The following is a 22521-nucleotide window of genomic DNA, read 5'->3' on the forward strand; positions in this document are numbered from 1 at the left end:
GGAAATCATAAGCAAAACAAAACGACAACCTACAGAATGGGAGAAAATATTTGCAAATGATGTGACAGACAAAGGCTTAATTTCCAGAATATATAAACAGCTCATATAACTTAATAAGAAAAAAACAAACAACCCAGTCCAAAAATGGGTAGAAGACCTAAACAAGCATTTCTCCAATGAAGATATACAAATGGCCAATAAGCATATGAAAAAATGCTCAATATCACTAATTATCAGAGAAATGCAAATCAAAACTACAATTAGGTATCAACTCACACCAGTCATAATGGCCATAATTCAAAAGTCCACAAACGATAATTGCTGGAGAGGGTGCGGAGAAAAGGGAACCCTCCTACACTGCAGGTAGGAATGTAGTCTGATGCAGCCATTATGGAAAACAGTATGGACATTCCTCAAAAAACTAAAAATAGACTTACCATATGATCCAGCAATCCCACTTCTGGGTATATATCCAGAGGGAGCTCTAATGTGAAAAGATACATGCACCCCAATGTTCATAGCAGCACTATATACAATAGCGAAGACATGGAAGCAAGCTAAATGTCCATCAACAGATGACTGGATAAAGAAATTGTGGCATATTTATACAATGGAATACTACTCTGCCATAAAAAGAATAAAATAATGCCATATGCAGCAACATGGATGGACCTAGAGATCATCATTCTAAGTGAAGTAAGCCAGAAAGAGAAAAATACCACATGATATCACTCATATGTGGAATTTTGGAAAAAAAAAAAAAAAGGGACACTATGAACTCATCTACAAAACAGAAAGAGACTCTTAGACTTAGTAAACAATCTTATGGTTACCAGGGAAAGGTGGTAGAAGGGGATAAATCTGAGAGTTTGATATTTACAAATGTTAGCCACTACATATAAAAATAGATTTTTAATAAAGTTTCTTTTGTATAGCACAGGGAACTATGATAAATATCTTGTAATAACCTTTAATGGAAAAAATATGAAAATCAATATATGTATGTATATGCAAGACTGGGACAATGTGCTGTACACCAGAAACTGACACATTGTAATTGACAGAACTTCAATAAAAATAATAATAAAAAATAAACAAAATATTAACAATCCCTTAATATTATCAAATATTCAATTATGATTACTGATCATAAGCTTTTTTTTTTTTTTTTTACAATTGGTTGGTTTGAATCAAGATCCAAAAAAAGTCATTATACTGTTAATCTCTTAAGTCTCTCTTAGTCTACAGGTTCCTTTTCCCCTTCCCGCCCCTCTGCAACTTATTTGTTTTAGAGACTAGGTCATTTATTCTGTAGATTTCCCAGACTGAATTTTGCTGATTGCCTCTCTGTGGTGCTGTTCAACATATTCCTCTGTCATTTGTGATTATGCAAAACTGTTAAGTCACAGAATTTTGAGTTGGAAGGACCCACCAGTTTTATCCATTTAATGTGTTCATTTTATGGAAATTGAGGCCCAGAAGGACAGTGTCTTAGGTGACAGACTAGAGTCCAGCGACCCAAGACTCAAACTCCAGTGAATACATAATTACTGAAAAGATGGTAAAAGGAATACTTGCCTTTCTTAGAAAATAACATTAAGCCTGTTAAAGTACAAAGTTATATACATGTATTTCATATATACACTTACTATAAATTATTCTCACTTCTTCAATAAAACTGGGCAGATTTCAAAGACCTAGTCAATATCTGATTAAATGTATAGTACTGTGATGCACATATACAAAAATCCCTACAGATGTTATGGAACATTCTTAGGTCCAAATTTTTAGGTAATTTAAACAAACATTCCCAGAATTTAACTTTATTGTGCTGTACATATTTTTAAAAATTTAACATGGCTAAACTTCACTTCAGGGCTCTAATAATTCTATATGCTTATGAAACACCCTGCTCAACAGATTCCAATATATTTCTCAAAGGCTGAAAATATATCTTACCTTAGTGAATCACAAAAGATGTTATCTATGTTCCATAACAAAAATCCCAATAAAAATATACCCAAGGATGTATAACCCAGTCCTCTAAGCCATGGATAAACCCTGTGGGAATAAAAGAAAAGCAAAATGAAATTTCGTCAAGTCATATTATGATCAGAGCTTGAAGTCATCATGAGATGACATCATCCTTTTCATGAGAGGGAAAGGTTTTTGTTTTTTTTTTGAAACGTTTTCTTTAGTATTAAAAGCAAACTTATTAAATTCTGTAATACATTTGCCTATTAAATTTAGCCATTAAAAGGTACTGAGAGAAAATGTGCCACTAAGACTTTGCTAAGTTTTATCAAGAAGGTAATCTGAAAGTCTCCAGTAACTGTATCAGTCCCTTGGAAGGGGCAGAGGAGTGGCAGAATAGAATTAACATCGACTGAGTCACCTACTCGGTGTCAGGCACTATAGTAAATTAGATACACACACAATATATATAAATAAATACACACATATGAATACAATCTTAAAATAAACCTTGTGAGGCAAGTATTATTCTTTTTACTTTGCTGATGAAGAACATGAAGCTTAGTGAGTTACCCAAAATAACAAGAGTAGCTAATATATTTTTTATAGCTCCAGTGAGGTATCCTTGACTTACATTAAACTGCATATATTAAAAGGGTACATTTGATGAATACATCTGTATATATCCATGAAACCAATATCACAATCAAGATAATAAACATATCCATCATCTCCAAAAGCTCATGTATCTTTTAGAATGTTATAATAAATGGAATAATACAGCATATCATCTTTGTTGTATGGCTTCTTTCACTTGGCATAATTATTTTGAAATTTACCCATGTCACTATGTGTATCAAAACTCATTCCCTTTTATTGCTGAGTAATACTCCACTTTATGGATATACCACAATTTATCTGTCCAAATTTTGGTGGACATTTGTGATGTTTCCAGTTTTTTTGCTATAGCAAAATAACAAATAAATAACAAATAAAGCAGCTATGAACATTCATAAATAAGCCTTTGTATGGATATATGCTTTCATTTCCCTTGGGTCAAAAGTTAAGAGAAGAATAGCTGAATTGTCTGGCAAGTGAATGCTAAACTTTTAAAGACATCATTAAACTGTTTTCCTAAGTGATTGTATCATTTTACATTCCCACCAGCAGTGTATGAGTGTTTTTTGTTTTACATCCTCACCAACACTTGGTATGACATTAGTCTTTTTCATTTTAGTTGTTCTATTAGGTATGTAGAGGTCTCTCACTGTGGCTTTAATTTTCATTTCACTTATGATTAATGTTATTGAGTATCTTTTCATGAGCTTATTTGCCATCTTCCTTGATATAGTTTGTTGAATCTTTGTCTGTTAGAAAATACCTGTTATTTGCCTTCTTATTATTGAGTTTTAAGAGTTCTTTGTATATTCTAACATATACAAAAATGATATGTATTATGCAAACATTTCCCCCAAATCTGTGACTTGTCTTTCATTTCCCTAACAGTGTCTTTTGAAGAACCAAAGTTTGTTATTTTGATGTTCAACTTATTAATTTTTTCATCAGTTTGTGCTTTTTGTGTCCTACCTAATGACTCTTTGCCTAACCAAAGACTTCAAAGACTTCTCGAACTATATTCTAGATGTTCATAATTTTAGCTTTACATTTAGGGATATGATTCACATCTAGTAAGTTTTCGTAATGGTGTGAGTTTAAGTTCATCATTAAAATAATAATATACATTTGTTGAAAAGATTATCCTGTCTCCACAGAATTACCTCAGAATGCTTAAATTTAACATCAAGTCTGTATGGATGTGTGGGTCTGTTTTAGGATGTTCTATTGATCTATATTTATATTTTATTCTTACCACTAACACCACAGTGTTTTGATTAGTGCAGCACAGAGTAAAGCAAGTAGTGTAAAGCCTCTAACTTTCTTGTTCTTTTCAAAATTGTTTTGGCTCTTCTAGATCCTTTGCACTCCCATGTAAATTTCAGAAATCAGTTTCTCAAATTTTACCAAAAAGCCTGCAGAGATTTTGACTGTGATTGCACTGAACCTAAAGATCAGTTTCGGAAGAACTGATAATAACACTGAAGTTTTCTAATCCATGAAACAGATACATCTCTCTATTTACTTAGGTATTCTTTAATTTCCCTCAGCAAAAAGTGATCATTGTAGTTTCCAATATACAGAGCTTGTATATATTTGCTAAATTTAATCCTCAGACGTCTGATGTTGTTTGATGCCATTGTAAACTGACTCTTGAAATTTTTACTTTCCAAATATTTGGTGCCAATACAGAGAAATATGATTTTTGAAAACTTACTTGAATCTCCTAAGCTTGCTGAAATCCACTTATTGCTTCTACTAGGTTTTGGGTACATGCCCTATGATATATTCTATACATGATCATGTCATTTTCAAATACTATGTTGAACAGGACTTCCACCAACATAATGTTGAAGACAACTGGTGACAATGTATATCCTCGTTTTATTCTTGATTTTAAAGAAAAATTTTAATGTTTCATAACTGAATGTGTTAGATGCTGCAGTTTAAAGGTTAAGAAAATTCCCTTCTATTATGTCTGCAAAGGGTTTTATTTTGTTTTTTTAAGATCATAAATAGCTGTTGAATTTTAAGAATGCTTTATCTGAACCTATTGCTATCATTGCGTAGTCTTCTCCTTTCTTTTTTAAATATGGTAAATAGCAAGAACAGATTTTCTCAAATATTTTGTTATTTTAAATATACGTGAATGAAAAAGGTGATTAATTTAAAAGCACATCAGGAAAGCACAAGTCCAGGTGTGTATGGAAAGGACATTATTGCCACTGTCTGATGAAGGTTCTCAGAGATGATGAGCTTAAGAGAGTCATAGTATGCCTTCAGCTTTTCAGAGTATATCATTGCCCCATTTGAGGGAGGCAAGAACAACTCTCAGGAAACACAGAGTTCAGTATAGTGAAGGCATCTAAGGCTGCAGTGTGGGCCAGGTGCTGAGATGTGACAGGGATATAATCAGTGGGAGTGGGATTCTCTCTAGTTTCTGCTTCTAAGCTTACTTTACCAGGGCCAATCGTCAGCTCTCAGAAGAAGTTGAAAGCAAAATTCTTCTGTGGGTGAAATGAATGTCTTTGGTTATCCAGGTAGCGGGACACATAGGAGAGAGCAAGAACTTCATTAGCATATGATCCATGCAAGCTAAGACTCTGGGGACAGACTATCCATACATTTTCAGGCCAAGAGTGTATAATACAGAAGGCCCTCAACATATCTGTCTGGAGTCACACCACTTCATTCTGGATTGGCTGCCTGTCTAGTGTACAGCTACTATCTGAGAAATCCCTTCCCCTTCACCTTAGGAACTGCTTTCACCTCTCTCTGTTGGATTTCCTATGTCTTGTATCCCATGCCTTCCTCCTTTTTGGTTTACTCCTTTTGGTTTTGTCTCTCATTTTGGTCAAACATATCCTTCTGTATGTTCCTCAGCAATAGTTTATAGGATATAAGTCTTTCTGAGAACTTGAATGTATGAAAATGTATTTTGTCACCATATTTTAGTGACAGTTTTGGCTGGATTATAATTCTATAATTCTGGCTTCCAGTTTTGCTTTGATTAAGTCCAAAGCCACTCTGATTTCTTGATCCTTTGCATGTATATCTGCCTTCTAACTCTATAAACTTGTAGAATCCTCCTTCTCTAGAATTCTGGAACTGGCATGGGTCTATTTCCACCCATTGTGCTAAATAGTGGATTCTTTCAATATAGTAAGTCATATTTTTCAATTATAGGATACTTTCTTGAATTGTTTTGGTGATGACGTCCTCCCTACCATTTTCTCTGCATATCCCTCCCCCTCATCTCTTTTTTTAATTGGTCCTTCTATTCTGGCCCAGTAATAATTCTATTGAGCTTTTTCTATTTTCCATTTATTTCTCATCATTCTGATGGTCCCCAGGATGCGGCCCATGGGCTTGAAGAAACACCTTGCTTTTTGTCCATAGCAGTGGCAGTGAGTGAGCCCAAGGGTCCTGAGGCCCTGAACTGTCGTGTTTATTCTGGACCACACCATGGGTTTAATGCTTCTCCTATGGTGGATGCTTGCTGGTGAATGGGTGGTGATGGACCACAGGCAATGACAATGTGTGTTCAGGAGGAAGAATTCCAGTGGCTTAACTGTATCTTTCAAATCCTTCACTTCAGTTTTTCATTTTATCATATTTTTAATATCTTTTTCGAGGGATTCTCTGAATTTTTTGTATAGCGTCTAACTAATGTTTAATAGATACAGTATGTTTCTAGAAATATTAATGAATTAATGACATTTATTGTTTTGAAGTTTTTATTCATGCATAAGTTGCTTACTCTAAGCTGATTTTCTCATTTGTTTTTCCTTATTTGTTTTGATCTCTTTCATATTATATTGTGTTTAATAATATATTTAATAAATATATATTTATATATATTATATTGTTTTTTCCTTATTTGTTTTGGCCTCTTTTGTATTGGATGCATTTCATCATGTGTCTGCCACTGTCTCCTCATCCTTAAGAGTAGGAAACTAAAAAAGGTGACCACAAGCTCTAAGTATATAGCTGAGGCTTTTAGACTAGTAGCCCTCATCACAGGGTTATTTTTCTGGGCCAATTGTTTGGAAACCACCAATAACAGTATCTTCAGATCTTTCAGGCTGCTCATAATCTCTAAAAGAAGACCCTTTCAATATTCTGCCTAGAAATCTTTTCATTCAGAATTCAGAAAGCATAAGGTCACCCAATTTGCCTGATTTCAGCACAGTACTCACATACTCACTTGTGCCTGGCAAAATCCAATCTAGAGACACTATTCACCCTTTCCAGAGAATAAACTTCCAGACTCAAGCAACTGCTCAGTGGTGTGGAGTGGGTGAGGGGGTCTAAGCATTTAATGGTTATCTAAAGGTTTTAACCAATCCTCTTTATTTTAGATCCCTTCTCCATCTCCTTTTCCAAAATGTCTGTTGCTGCTAATACCTGGTGCTTGAGAAAATTCTCTGATGTAAACTGGAGGTTCTTGGCTTAGAATTTGGCTTTCTTGGGTTAGTAAAGGCAGTTAGCAGTAATCCATTTATTTTCTAGCTTCTAAAATCTTATTGAGGCTTCTCCTTGACTTTATTCTTTATAAATAAGTTCCTTTGTTGTAGTCTTAGTAGGGTTTCAAAAGGGAGCAAAATTAGATACATGTTCATCTTCAATACTGTACCCCTGTTTTTGTTCATTAATTTCTGCCATTTATTAGTGTCATTCTTCATTTCCTTTTGGGTTTATTCTATTGATATGTTTTATAGTTACTGAAGTTGAATGCTTAGTTCATTATTCTTTAGCCTATTTCTTTTTAAAAATTTTTATTTTTTTATATAATTTTTAAACATTACACTCCATTTACGGTTATTACAAAATACTGGCTATATTCCCAGTGTTGTACAATACATCCTCATAACCTATCTTACATCCAATAGCTTGCACCTCCCACTCCCCCACCCCTGTACCACCCCCACCACCACTGGTAACCACTAGCTCATTCTCTGTATCTGTAAGTCTGCTTCTTTTTTGTTATATTCACTAGTCTGTTGTATTTTTAAAATTCCACATATAAGTGGTATCATACAGTATCTGTCTGCGTCTGATTTATTTGACTTAGCATATTGCCCTCCAAGTCCACCAATGTTGCTGGAAATGGCAAAATTTCATTCTTTTTTATTCAGCTTCTTTATTTCTAATGTTAACATTTACCCCTAAGAACCACTTTAGCTACATCCTTTTCTGATCTGTAGTATTTTCATTATGATTCCATTCTAAATATTTCAGTATTTTTATTATGATTTCTTTTTTTTTACTAATATTTACAAGTGTGATTTTAAGTTTCCAAATATATAGGCTATTTTGACTAATCCTGTTTTAACTAACTGTACTATAGTCAGAGAACATGAAATGCATGATATGAATTCTTTAAAGTTTGCTGAACTTTGCTTTAAAGCTACTGTTGGTACATTTAATAACTACATGCATGATTGAGATCATGCATTCTTTAACTGTTGAGCCTATTAGATCATTTTATTATGCTATTCAAATTTTATCTTCCTCCTCATTCATATTTTTTTGGTCTGGGTTACTGTCTTAAAATATTTCATCATGATAGAGAATTTATCTATTTCTCTTTGTAATTCTGTCAATTTTTGTTTAAAATTTTCCACACAAGTTTAGAATTGCAATTTTTGTGGTAAGTTAAATCTTTTAATACTAAGGTAACAAATACATTTGTTTTAAATAATGCCTTACATTTTTCTGTCTGTTATTAAAACGGCTAGCCCAGACCTCTTTTAGTCAATATCTGTATCATATAGATGGATCTTTTTACATCCTTTTAAAAATTACTGTGTATTTATATTTTAACCATGTTTCAGACCAGCCCGGTTTTTCCTTCACATTATGACCAGGAAATAGCTAGATTTCTCTCTTTGTTTGCCAGTCTTTCTCTTTCAATTGCTTGGCTCTGTCCATTTATATTTACTGTGATTACTGATATATTTTGAATTATTTCTACTCCTTTATTTTCTGTTCTGTATTTGTCCTGACTTTTCTCTGCCTCCCTTTCCCCTTCTGATTTCTTTTGGATTCAGTTTTTATAATCCCATTTACTCCTTCATGTTTTTGTAACTGAAACTGTGAAATCAATTATTGTTTTTAGTGGTTACCAAAAATGCATTTGTAAAATCTAAAAGTAATCACTGTATGTACCCTCTCCCCTGCCAAAAAAGGAACTATGTAACTAAGATTATTCTCTTGTATCTTATGTTATCTTGCGTTATCTTGCCCACCATTTTAGTTTCTTTTCTTTTTAATCTCTCAAACTAGATATTTTTAAAGTCACAATATTTTGTTCAGCTAGTCCAATAGATTTATCAGCTTTTTCTCCTTCACTGTTCTTTCTTGCATCTCAGCTCTTCTTCGTAAAGAGTATCTTTTAGAAGGTTTTTTAAGTGAGGTGTATTAACAACCTTTCTTCATTTTTGTTCGTCTCAAAATGTCTTTATTTTACCCTTGTTCTTGAAAGATATTTGGGTATATAATTCTAAGCTGATGGTTAACTGCTCCCAGCACTTTGAAGATAATATTCTAGTCTGTTTTGGCTTTCACTGTTGCTGTTTATAAGCCTGCTTTAGACTAATTGTTACTCCTTTAGTGGCTGTATGTCTTTTATCTCTGGATGTTTTTAAGACCTTTGTCTTTAGATTTCAGCAATTTTTATATGTTCTTATTTAGAGCTATCTATCAGGGTTCAACTGCAGATAATGCCTCTATTTAAAGGAGAAAATAATTTAATACTTTCAATTCCAAAAGAACTGATGAATAGATTAAGGGTCTTCAGGAATGACTTATGAATACTACTACAGAATTATCTTGCCAAAGGAATTTTTTTCTTTTTCACATTTAGGAAGCTGGAGAATTGGGAAGCCTCTGGATCAACTGCTGCATACAGCACTATAATATCCTGGCTATAATTCACAGTTCAGGAAGCTGCCATCACAGCTGTTTGTTCCAGAGTCATGATGCATACCCAGATCCATATAAGTAAATGGATGCCTTACACACTACTACTTCTCCTCCCCACTTGGTTCTGAATTCGAGACTCACGTGAATACATGTGACTGGCAGAACTGAATGTATCTGAAAACTTACCTGCAAAGGAAATATGGGAAATACAACTTTTAGCTTTTTAGCAACTACATTTCAGCAAGGCTCACTTGAAGGAGGTTGGAACAATATTGAATGAGCAAATCTGTCACATCTGCCACACACGAGGAAGATTTTCTTTAATTTATTGCACTTGGGAATTGTTTTTGAAGCTGAAGAGTCATGTCTTTTATCAATTCTATAAAATTATCAACTATTATCTCTTCAAAGATCTATTCTTTCACCATTTCTGCTATTCTCTCTCTTTGGACCTGCAATTAGACATGTTATTTCTCTGTGATGCTTTCTGGCTTATTGCTTTAGCCTGTCTTCCCATGTAATTTTTAAAATTAATTAAATTAATTCTTTCTTCAACTGTGTCTAATCTACTTTTAACTTACCCATTAAACTTTTTATTTCAATTATTTTTTTTAAATGCCAAATGTTCTTTGATTCTTTTTCAAATCTGGAATTTTATTTTTTATCTCCTGTTCCTTGTGTCACATTTTCATTTACTCTCTTTTTTTCACTTAAAAACTGTATTTAAAAAACAGTTACTTTATATTTCAGCATTTGATGGGGGGACCACTTATATCTGCTGTTTTGTTTCTCCTGACTTTTTCTTACGGTAGCTTATTTCCTCCTCTGGTTTTGGAATTACTGATTTTGTGCACATGTTTGAGCTCCAATCTGTGGAAATCCTGAGGAGCCTACATTAAGGAGACATTTCTTTGAATTAATTTGCTTTTGCTTCTCTTAGATACACTGGTACTCTACAAAAGTTGGATCAATTTGAGTTAACTTTATATTTTGAGGTTTTCCAGACAATGAAGGTTATATACATTTGAATCCCAAACTTCTGTGAAGGCAGACCAGTGATTACAAATTCTCAGGAAAGTCATTTTTGCTACCTAAAACTGAGGCTGAAAGACAAGTTACTTTGTCATCTCCTGTTACTGAAGGCAATTTTTTTTGTTTTTCCTACCCTAGCCTTTTACTGACAGTGTATGTCTTTGATGGTCCTGGCTTTATGTGTACTTGTGTGTGCTGATAGAAAAACAGTTTCAACTGCTCATTTTAAAAATGCCCTAAACTTTATCTTCCATAAACCCTGAATCTATTCAAACCTAAATTTCTGATTTCCTGGTACCTGCAAATGCCTTCAAATTAATCATGATCTTAGAACTCATTTGTCAGTCTAGTTTGCACCTCCTTCCTTTGGATTTGATGCTTTCTAATTTTCTTTTGAGCTCAGCTATGCATTTAAAAGAACATTTGTTGTATTTTACTCAGAATTTATGGTTGTTTTGTTATGGGAGAGATTTTCAGATATCTTGTCAGACATAGTAAAAGGAACAGAAGTTTTAGCATTTCAATTTGGTTTAAAAAATCTTTACTAGTAAGCACTATTCTGAGTTCCAGAGGTTATCAAGACAACTAAGACTTTAAGAAACTTAGAACCCAGTCGGGCAGACAGACAAGTAAACAATGAAATGATCACAGAATGGAGATAAAAGAAAGATGCTGTGACAGGCAGATGAAAGAATTTTTTATTTCATACGATTTCCATTTTTTATAAGTCTATCATTTACTTCTAAAAGTACTGGTACCCTATCTATCAGACTTGAATTTAAGGCAAGGACTGTGGTTTACGCTTTTTCACATTTCTGTAAGGTGGCTAGATTAAAAACAGAATAAATTGTAGACTTCTGCTTCCAGGAAGATGAAACAAATGTACGTTTCCCTATTTTTTCCCAGTAAGTACAATTAAAAACCTTGAACATTATGTGTAAACAAACATAAGAAGACTCTGAAAGGTGGAGAGAAGAAGTCAGACTGGTTAGGGTCTTTGGAACCTGAGTAATGCTACCATAAGTTCCATGTGTTTTCTTTTCACCTCATATATGCCTAAGTTAGAACTGAAGAAGCTAGCAACCCAGAAATGTCACTAGGTACAGACAAAAAAAGAAACAGTCCAACAAAAACTCTGCTCTCTCTCCAAAGAACCAGGAAAGAGGAAGTCTAGCAAGGTAGAAAACTTAAACAATAGCCACTATTCTACAGCCAAACACCACAGAAAAAAAACTGTGGCCTCACTCCCCGCTCTATCTTGAAAGCCTGACCGGGGAGCCTAGACTTTATTCCTTATCAGACCCTAAGAATGTGTCCCAACTTCCTGCCAGGGTAATGTCAAGCAGGGAGGGGCTGGGACTTTCTTCACCAGCAGTAACAAACTCTCCATTTCCTGCAGTGTCATTGGAGACCATGGAGGGAGCCTGGACTTCCACCCTCATGTGGCAGTAATGAGGTGTTCTGCTCCCTACTCACTGTAGTGGTGTCAGAGTAGACCCACTGGGGAGTCAGAATTTCTACCACTGGCCAGAGGTAACAAGGTCACACCACTGAGCTGTCAGTGGAGGCCACACGGTAAGAAATAATTAGGCACTCCTGACCGTCCCAGCCAGGGTGGTATCAGGAAGGCCTAGTAGAGAGTGGAAATTCCTACCCAAGCCCAGCAGTAATGAGGAGCTCTTTCCCCTATTTGTGTGCCAGGAGAGGTTGAGGAGGAATCTGGACTTCTACCAGTACCTAGCAGTAATGAGGTTGCCACTCAGGGACCTGTGGGACTATAAGAAAGATCTAGCATGCATGTTATTGGTGTCCCAGAAAGAGAAGAGAAAGTGGGCAGGGCTAAACAAGTACTTAATGAAATAATGGCTGAGAACTTTCAAATCTGGCATATACACACCAAAAAAACCCCCAAAAAAACAAAAAACAAAAAAACCCCACAAACAACACTGTAAGACCACAGATTCAAGAAGCAGATCCTACCTCAAAAAGGTTAAACCCAAAGAAATTCAAATCAAGACACAACACAGTCAAATTTCTGAAAATTATAGAAAGGGGGAAAACAATAAAAGTAGTGAGAGGACCAATGCCTTACCTATACTATGGGGAAAGAAACAATTTAAGTGACAGGATTTCTTATCAGAAAACTTGAAGGCCAGAAGGAAGTGGTGCATTTTTCAAGTTTTGAAAGAAAAGAAAAGAATTTTATATCCCTGAAAATATTCTTCAGAAATGAAACAGAAATCAAGACATTCTCAGATGAAGGAAAACTAAGAGGCTGTGTTCCCAACACATCTACCCTAAAAGAATGGCTAAGGAAGTTTTCTTAATAGAAAGGAAATAATGAAAGAAGGAATCCTGGGATGTTAGTCAGGAAGAGTGCAGTGGAACGAGTGAAAATATGGTTAAATATAATACATTTTCCTTGAGTTTCCAAATTTTGTTTCATGGTTGGGGCAAAAATCATAATACTGTCTGTTGTGGTTATAAATACAAAGAGAAAATAATTAAGATAATTATATATTAAGTGAGGCAGGAAAAGGCACTATTACGGGTTGAATTGTATTCCCTCAAAAAAGATATGTTCAAGACTCAACCCCCAGTGTCTCAGAATGCAACCTTATTTGGAAACAGGGTCATTAAGATATAACTAGTTAAGATGAGGTCATACTGGAGTAGGATGGGGTCCTAATTCAATATGACTCATATCCTTATAAGACAGCCATGTGAAGACACAGAGACACAGGGAGAATATCATGTCATGACAAAGGCAGAGACTGGAATTATGTAAGTTAGGAGTGAAGGAATGCCAGAGATTGCCACCAAACCACCAGAAGCCAGAAAGAAGTAAGGATGAATTCTCCTGCAGGTTTCAGAGGAAGCATGGTCCTACCGATGCCTTGATTTTGGACTTCCAGCCTCCAGAACAACACATTTGAGTTGTTTTAAGCCATCCAGCTTGTAGTACTTTGTTGCAACTGCCCTATGAAACTAATACTGGTATGTAAAGGCCGGGGGGGGGGGGGGCGGTAAGGGTTCTGCACTTCACTAGAACTGGTAAAATGTTAACACCATCAGTCTGTGATGTTATAATGTAATACCAAGAACAATCACTAAAAAAGCTATTCAAAGAGACTCACAAACACTAGTTTTGTGAGTTCTTCTAGCAAACCTTTGAACCCAAGGGTGGTCTTGGGGACCCCTGACAAAACTATCAAATGAAATTCTAAAAAGTGTTCAAGTAATTCACAGGGAGGCAGGAAAAAGAAAACAGAGAAAGAAAATATAGAACAAACAGAAAACAAAAAATAAAACAGTAAACTTAATCCTTAATATAAAAATTACATTGATGTAAATGATCTAAAGACATCAAATAAAAGAGACTGGAAAAGTGGATTCAAAATCATGAGCCAACTATATGATATCCAAAAAGAAACTGTATTCAAATATAACAATATAGGCAGGTTGAAAGTAAAGGATGGAAAAGATATATCATGCAAACGTTAATCAAAGAAAGTAAAATTAATATGGCTATATTAGTAAGATACGAAGTAGAGTTCAGGCCAAAAAAAAAAAAAAATGACCAGAGACAGAAAAGGACATTACATCATGACAAAAGGGTCAATCCATCAAGAAGACATAGGAATTCTAAATGTCTATGCACCAAACAACAGAACTGTAAAATGGTGTGAATGACAAAACAAAGTAAAAACTGATAGAATGACTGAGAAATAGATAAACAAACAAATATATTTGGAGATTCCAACACCCCTCTCTCAACAACTGATGGAACAATTAGCCAGAAAATCAACAAGGATATTAAAAACTCAACAACACCATTGTGCAGCAAACGGCTACTTAGCTGGGCGTGGGGTGTGCAAACACAGCATACCGCAGAAAAAGGATTGGCCCTTGACTGGTTCCTGGAAGATAACCCTTAAGTCCTGGGAATATCCTGCTGTATAAGAGTGCCTTTGTATACCTAACACCTGGGGCCACACCACAATGTTTATGCTAATAACGTAATGAAAAATGTGCTTAGGGCTCTAGGCCATGCTGTGTCAGTTTGATCTCTGAGTAATAAATATAAATCACGAGTGTAACAGTTTAAGTTTTGTGAGTTCTTCTAGCAAATCTTTGAACCCAAGGGTGGTCTTGGGGACCCCTGACACAACTATCAAACAACACCATCTAATAGACATTTACCCAATGTCAGCAGAATATGTATTCTTTTCAAACACACATATGGAACATATATCAAGATAAGTCATATCCTGGCCCCCCAAGAAGTCCAGATGGTTTCTCTGGGGAATTTTACCAAACATTTAAAGAAGAATTAACACCAAAATAGAAGGAGAAGGAACATTTCCCAATTCATTTTATGACGCTAATACTATCCTGATATCAAAACCAGACGAAGACAGTACAAAAAATAAGACTATAAGCCAATATTTTTCATGAACATAGATGTAAAAATCCTTAACAAAATATTAACAAGTATTATTCGGCAATATATAGAAAGATTTTTACACCATGACTAAGTAGGGTTCATTCAGAATACACAGCTGGTTCAATATTTGAAAATCAATCAATATAATCCACCAAACTAAACAGATTACAGAAAAAATCATATGATCAAATCAAGTGATATGGAAAAAGCATCTGACACAATTCAACACCCATTCATGATAAATATTCTCAGAAAATTAGGAATAAAGAATAACTTCCTCAACTTGATAAAAAGCATCTAAAAAAGCCATACAGATAACATTGTATTTAATGCTGAAAGACTAAGTACTTTTCCCCAAGACTGGGAACAAGGCAAGGATAGCTGCTCTCACCATTTTTTCAAAACTCAACTGGAAAAAAAGAGAAACAATCCCATCAGAAAATGGGCAAATATGAACAGACATTTCACCAAAGAGGATATAGATGGCAAATCAGCTACATGAAAATATGTTCAACATCATTAGAATCAGGGAAATGAGAATTAAAACCACAATGAGAGATCAGTACACACTTGTAAGAATGGCTAAAATAAAAAATAAAAAATAGTGACAACACCAAATATTGACAAGGATGCAGAGAAACTGGGTCACACATACATTGCTGGTAGGAATGTAAACTGGTAGAGCCACTCTGGGAAACAGTTTCAGCAGTTTTGAAAAGAATTAAACATAACTGTCATTACAACCTAGCAACTTCACTCTGGACATTTATTCCAGAGATGAAAATTTTTATTCAAATGAAACCTGTAAACAAAAGTTCATAGCAGTTTTTGTCATAGTAAAAAAACTGGAAATAATCTAGATGTCATTCAGCAGGTGAATGATTAAATGGTGGTACATCCATATCATGGAATACTACTCACAATAGAATGGGATGAACTATTACTACACTCAGCAACTTGTATTAATCTCCAATGTATTATGCTGAGTGCAAAAGGCCAATCCCAAAGGTTATGTACACTATGATTCCATTTATATAACATTTTTGAAATGAAAAAATTAGAGAAATGAAGAGCAAATTAGTGGTTGCCAGGGGTTAAGAACAGGGGGTAAGTGGATGGGGTGGGAGGGGCTACATAAAGACAACACAGGGATCCTTGTGGTGGTGGGACTGTTCTGTATCTTGACTCTGGCAAAGTCAAATCCTGCTTGTGATATTGTAGTATAGTTCTGCAAGACATTACCACTGGAGGAATTTGGTAAAGGGTATAGGGGATCTCTATTATTTCTTACAAAAGCATGTGCTTCTACAATTACCTCAAACCAACAAATTTAATTTAAAAAGGGAAAAAAAGGAATAAACCCATAAATCATACTATTTACTTACTGAGCACCTGCTATATGGCCAGGCTCTATGTAAGGTACCCACATGAATATTTCTTATTTTAATGTTCATAAACTCTATAAAGATTTCTTAAATGATCTTTCAGGAACATTGATTCTCTGGGATATTAACCACCTTCCTTGACAGGCATTCTGTAAAAAGAGTTCCTTAATCAAGTAGTTTCAGAAATATAAAAACAATTATTTTCTTTTTTACTGTAGGATTTTTCAAGGCCTTTAATATACTTATGTACATTATAAATATTCAAAAGAAGGCCATCATACACAACTTTCCTCAAATTCCTTTAATTTTGGAACTCGTGTTTTCACATGATGCCTATTAGCAACTTGCTTAAAGAATCAGTATTCCTTAATAAATGCTGGGTTATAGTTTTCTATCAGTATCCCTGCTAGAGCTGGGTTTTATGTGTTATTTCAATATAGGCTATAGATTTACCACCTGAGTGTAGTCTAACCATAGTACTGATGATCCAAACTACTTACCATGTAACAATATAAATAGATCGAAGTACTAATGTGAAGACCAACATTCCATACATGACCTGAATAAGACAGGAAAAATGAAGTTAGTAAAATCATTATTCATTGGCAAAGGAAATATATTTTGCCTACAAAAAGTTCTCCCAGTTAAATGTAAATATTTATTATCTTTCATTACATTTTAAAGAACAGAACTTTAAAAAAATGTATAATTATATAATTAAGAGTCATGCTAAATCTTACACTGAGTTCTACTTGTAAACTTCTGGCTTCTTGTAGTTCCAGTCAAAGAAACATCCAGCAACTTTTTTTGGTTGTATAGTCAAAGGTGCTTGAGTCATTGGCGTGTGAGATAAATATACCTGCATGTTAGTCTTAGGTTCTGATAGAAATGACATGCAATTGTGCTGCCATTTTTTACTATCAGGGCTCGACTGGTGTGCGGACACTTCAGTTAATAATGAAAATCTCTGCTAGAACATATGCAACTGAGCAAACTAAGTCTTTTGATTTCCTAGATTCTACAAGGGGGTTGCTCCTCTCTGGATGAGACAGATATCATACACCATGATGAAGTTCGCCTTCTTTGAATGTACTGTTGAAGCATTGTACAAGTTTGTGGTTCCCAAGCCCCGAAGTGAATGTTCAAAGCCAGAGCAGCTGGTTGTCACATTTGTGGCAGGTTACATAGCTGGAGTCTTCTGTGCCATTGTTTCTCATCCTGCTGATTCTGTGGTGTCTGTGTTGAATAAAGAGAAGGGTAACAGTGCTTCTCAGGTCCTCAAGAGACTTGGATTTAGAGGTGTGTGGAAGGGACTCTTTGCCTGTATCATCATGATTGGCACTCTGACTGCACTACAGTGGTTCATCTATGACTCTGTGAAGGTCAACTTCAGGCTTCCTTGCCTTCCTCCACCTGAGATGCCAGAATCTCTGAAGAAGAAGCTTGGGTTAACTCAGTAGATAGATGGAAGCAAATGTGGACTGAGTCTGCTTATTGATCAGTGTTGAGGAAAATGAAAAAGGAACTTTAATACATTTGACAGTGTAGGAAGTTGTCTGTTCTGATATAATTACTGTAGTTCTCTTGCCAAAGGCAGGAGTTTCAAACTTACTGTTGAAATAAACCCCACTGTTCATGAAAAAAAAAAAAAAGAGTCACGCTAAACTATCAGAAGTCCCACGTGAATTTTAATTCTGAATGGGTACATGAAATTTTAAATATCTGCCCAAACCTGAACAAATGCTGTTTTACCTCATACTCTCTAGAGATCCTTCCCTTCTCATTAGCTTCACTTTCAGCAAATGTACCTACTTCTCATTTTATAACAGTATAAATCTGAACTCTTTCAAATTCCCCTCCTAAGTGTTTCTACATTCATATGCATTTTCTCTGCATTCTTTCTCCCATTCCTAGTTTCCAAAGATGTGCCCATTTCTTCTTGACTGAGGTAGTGTTCTTTATTGTTTATGCTCCCACATCTTCCTAGACTTTGCTCTAACAACTAACCTTTTTTCCTTCAATACTGAGTGCTGGCTAGGTACTACTGCCTGGAAAATTGAACCCAGTAGGAAAATTTAACTTTTAATTTAAAAGTATGAAATATTAAATATGAAAAACTGCATAGAATATAATTGTATAATTTAACAAATATTTATATAGCCAATAGCTGGGAAAGCACCATTCAGGTCAAGAAATGGATCTCTGTTAACACCCCAGAAGTGCTACATGTGTCTCTTCCCAGTCCAACCCTCTACCCTGCTCCTTAGAGGAAACTACTCTTCTGACTTTTATAATACTAACTTTCTTGTTTTTCTTTACATATTTACTAACTTAAACTGGTCCCCTAAATATGCACTCCTAGTAATAATTTGTTTTTTGAATTTTAATTTTAACTTACAATAGAATAATATTGCATACATTTGTTTTTGCCTTGTCTTTTAAGATTTAGTTATGTTGTGTCTGCAACCATAGCTCATTCATTTTTGATGTTACATAGTATTTAATGACTACAAATACCATTCTTGTGTTGATGAACATTTTTGGGTTATTTCCAGTTTTCACTGCTATGAACATTCTCATTCATATTTCTAGTACACATGTACACAAGTTTCTCCACTGTATGTACCTAGGAATGTAATTGCTGGGTCAGAGGGTATATATATTATCAAAACTACTAAAAATGCAAAACTGTTTTTGAAAGTGGTTATACCAACATTTACTCCAACTAACATGTATGAGTGTTGCTTTTGTGTCACATACTCAGCAACACATGATACAGTCAGACTTCAAAATTTTTGTCAACCTATGTGGTTTTTAATACATATTTCCCTGATTACAGGCTCAACACTGTATACTATGTTCACTGGCCATTTGATGTCCTCCTATACTGTTCAAACCTACTTTTTCATTTAGTTGTCTGTCATTTGCTTATTTACTTGTTCCTTTTATAACTTTAAAATTTTTTAAATTGAAATATAACACATACATAAAGTGCTCAAAACAAATACAGTTTGATGATTCTCACAAAACAAGTATCTTTGCAGTTTTTGACTCTGCAGGTCAAAAAACTGAACCTTGGCAGGTTACTATAAATCATTCTCATATCTCTCTCAGGTCCTACACCCTCTCTTCTCTAAGGTTTATCACTATTCTGACTTCTAACATTAGAGTGTAGTTTTGTCTGTTTTGAACCTCATTATAAATGGAACTCTAGAATATATCTTTGTGTCAAGCTTTTATGTTTGTGAGCCTCATGCAACTTGTTATAAGAGCTGCTGTGTATCAGTTTTCATTGTTATCTAATATTCCATTATTTGAATATACATATTTTATATATCCATACTACTGCTGACGGATATTGGTGTCTAAGTTTTAGCTATTTATAATAAACACACACACACACACACACACACACACACACACACACACACACACAAAATGTTCAGGGATTTCTACTGGATATATGCCTAGAAGCCAAACTGCTGGATCACAGAATACACATAAATTCAACTTAACTAGTTTTTACAAACTATTTCCCAAAGCGGTTATACCACTGAACACTCCCACCAGCAGTGTATGAAGGTTGCTTAATATCCTTGTCAGTCAGCACTTAAGAACATTATAAAAGATATCTATTATAAAGAATGGTAATTAAAAAACAAAAGAATGGTAGGGAAAAGGGGTTGTAGCTTCTTCATGTTACGGTGACTTCCACTACACTTAGCTCATCCCTGGCAGATGTACACAACTTATGCGGATGAGAGGGCAAAAGAAACTGTGTAGGGGAATAGCTCTGAATCTCTTGATGAGATGAAAATGTTACACCTGCTATTATCCTCCACCTTGAATCTTCCAATAAAGCTAAGTAAACACAGTATTAGATTAAAGACTACAGGAGACTGATTGCCAGCTTGAATCCATAATTGCAGCCAAGCTGCTATCATGGTGAAGAAAGGCATACTTGCCCTCACAGAAATTACAATCTAGTGAGAAGAGATAATAACCAGATAATTAAAATGTCGTATTTTAACTATGACAGGGACTGTACAGAGTATTTTGTAAGCCCGTATGAAGGCTACCTAATCCAGACTTAGGCAGATCAGAAAGACTTTCGTGGACTAGGGATGTAATGTACAACGTGATAAATACAATTAACATTGCTGTACGTTATTTATGAAAGTTGTTAAGAGAGTAAATCACAAGAGTTCTCATCACAAGGAAAAAAACCTTCCATTTCTTTAGTTTTTATTTACAGGAGACGATGGATGTTCACTAAACTTATTGTGGTAATCATTTCATGATGTATGTAAGTCAAGTCATGCTGTACATCTTAAACTTACACAGTGTTGTATGTCAATTACATCTCAACAAAACTGGAAGAAAAAAAGACTATCATGGAGGATATAATGTTCATAACTGAAGCATTAGTAGGACAAGCATTATTAATAGAAGGTGGAAGAGAGTAACTGGCATAGCTTATATTCTGGGGACTAGAAGCAAGGAAGGCTGTCTAGAATATGTTGTTGAAGAAAAGAGTGGGAAAAATGAAGTCAGAAAAGTAAGCAGAAGTTAAACCTGGCTTTTCAAGTCACCTTAAAGAGTTGGACTTTATCTTAAGAACAATGTAAAGCCAATGAAAGTTTCAGCAGTAGTTAAACATGATCACTCATGTATTAGAGACCTCTGCCTTTTTGGGTGGAGAATGAGTTAGAGGGAGGCAAGACTGATGGAATACAGACCTATGACAAGGTATTGCAATAACCTAGGTGAGAGATGAGTCCTAAACTATGGTAGTGTCAATGATAAAGGAGAGAAATGGATAGATTAGGGAGATATTTAAAGCTTAGACTGATAATTAATTTGATATGGTAGTTATTATAAGCTGGGAAACTCAATTTTGGTGTGGTTTATGACTTAGGCAGTTAGGTTTGTGGTGAAATTATTTACTGGATTAAAGAAAATATAAAAAGAAAGATAAGAAAGATAGGAGATAAAAATGTTGATTTCATTTCAGGTTCTGTTTAGAGTTTGAGGTGCCAGTAAGGTATGCAAGTAGAGATCTCCACCAGGAGTTGGATATCTGGGTCTAAACCTTAGGAAAAAAAAATTGAGCTGAAGAAACAGATTTATGAATCATCAGCATAGAGAAGTCAAGGGGAACGGATTGTTCAGGGAGTATGTTAAACACATCAAATGATGGCTAGGAACCTACACCCTGGAAGTACAATGGGATTTTTCAAATTAATTTTCTTCTCTTCACAAGCACTTCTACCCCATACATTCTGACTCTCCCCTAGAATCTGTGGCAGGCCCTGCTAGTGGCCCACTCAGTATTTATTCTCTCCTCCACCTTTATAGAAGACTGATTTTACTAGGTTGGCAATATACCCAGCTATAAAACTTGATTTCCCAGACTTTCTTGAAGTTAGAGGTTGCCACATAATTTTTGAAACTTTTTTTCTGTGCATATTCTAACATTAGCCATTTTTAAAATAAAAAAGATAATAGAATACATACTTTCCTGCTCCTTATAATATTCAGCTAAAAATATTTTTACAAGAATTTTTCATATCTTTCTGTATTTAATATTTTTTTCAGTCTCGAAGCTCCAAAGACTGTAAAAATATTATTAGTGTTTTCTCCCTACTAAAGCATCCTAGAAATATGCTGTATGTAAACTGAGACCTGGTATTTATCCTATAGCCTAGGAAAAAAGCAGGTTGTATTTTTATTAGTAGAAAGAAAACTAAAGTATTTTGAAAAAAGCAGAAAAACAATTTTTTTGTTCCATGATATGACATTAAGATGCCTGAGTGGAAAGATTTGAAGATAGATGAAACTGGGAGGTAAAAGAGGACAAATTAAGTGGGATGGGGTTGTAGTATGGGACTCTGGAAACTGCAGATATACAATAATTATTTTGATAATGAGGGAGTCTGACTTTCAGCATTTCTTCAGAGTTAATATTCTCCATGACTCATTCCTTATGGTCTATTCCTTGGATTAAGCCAAAATATGGAGAGAAGTTCCAAATAATCGACCAGTTTATTTTCCACCAATTACTTACTGAACATCAACTAAGTGACAACCACTGGACTAGGCATTCACTGTTCAAAGATGAAAAGACACAATATTCCTGAC

General features: G+C 34.8%; 1 protein-coding gene and 1 non-coding gene across 2 annotated transcripts in view; one reads left to right on the forward strand and one right to left on the reverse strand.

Annotated features, from left to right (window-relative positions):
• Nucleotides 1-22521, reverse strand: part of ACER3 (alkaline ceramidase 3) — a 147277-nt gene that overhangs the window by 13191 nt on the left and 111565 nt on the right. The window contains exons 7-8 of the mRNA XM_072969156.1: nucleotides 16881-16939; nucleotides 1960-2061 (exon numbers count right to left, since the gene is read on the reverse strand). Coding sequence (XP_072825257.1) covers nucleotides 1960-2061; nucleotides 16881-16939 — 161 coding nt within the window. The remainder of the gene's footprint in view (nucleotides 1-1959; nucleotides 2062-16880; nucleotides 16940-22521) is intronic.
• Nucleotides 17079-17327, forward strand: LOC116282131 (small nucleolar RNA SNORA53). The gene has a single exon (XR_004191604.2). It is a non-coding gene; the product is annotated as a small nucleolar RNA SNORA53 (small nucleolar RNA).

Source organism: Vicugna pacos, chromosome 10 (genome assembly GCF_048564905.1).
Source record: "Vicugna pacos chromosome 10, VicPac4, whole genome shotgun sequence".
In the NCBI taxonomy this organism is placed as follows: Eukaryota; Metazoa; Chordata; class Mammalia; order Artiodactyla; family Camelidae; genus Vicugna; species Vicugna pacos.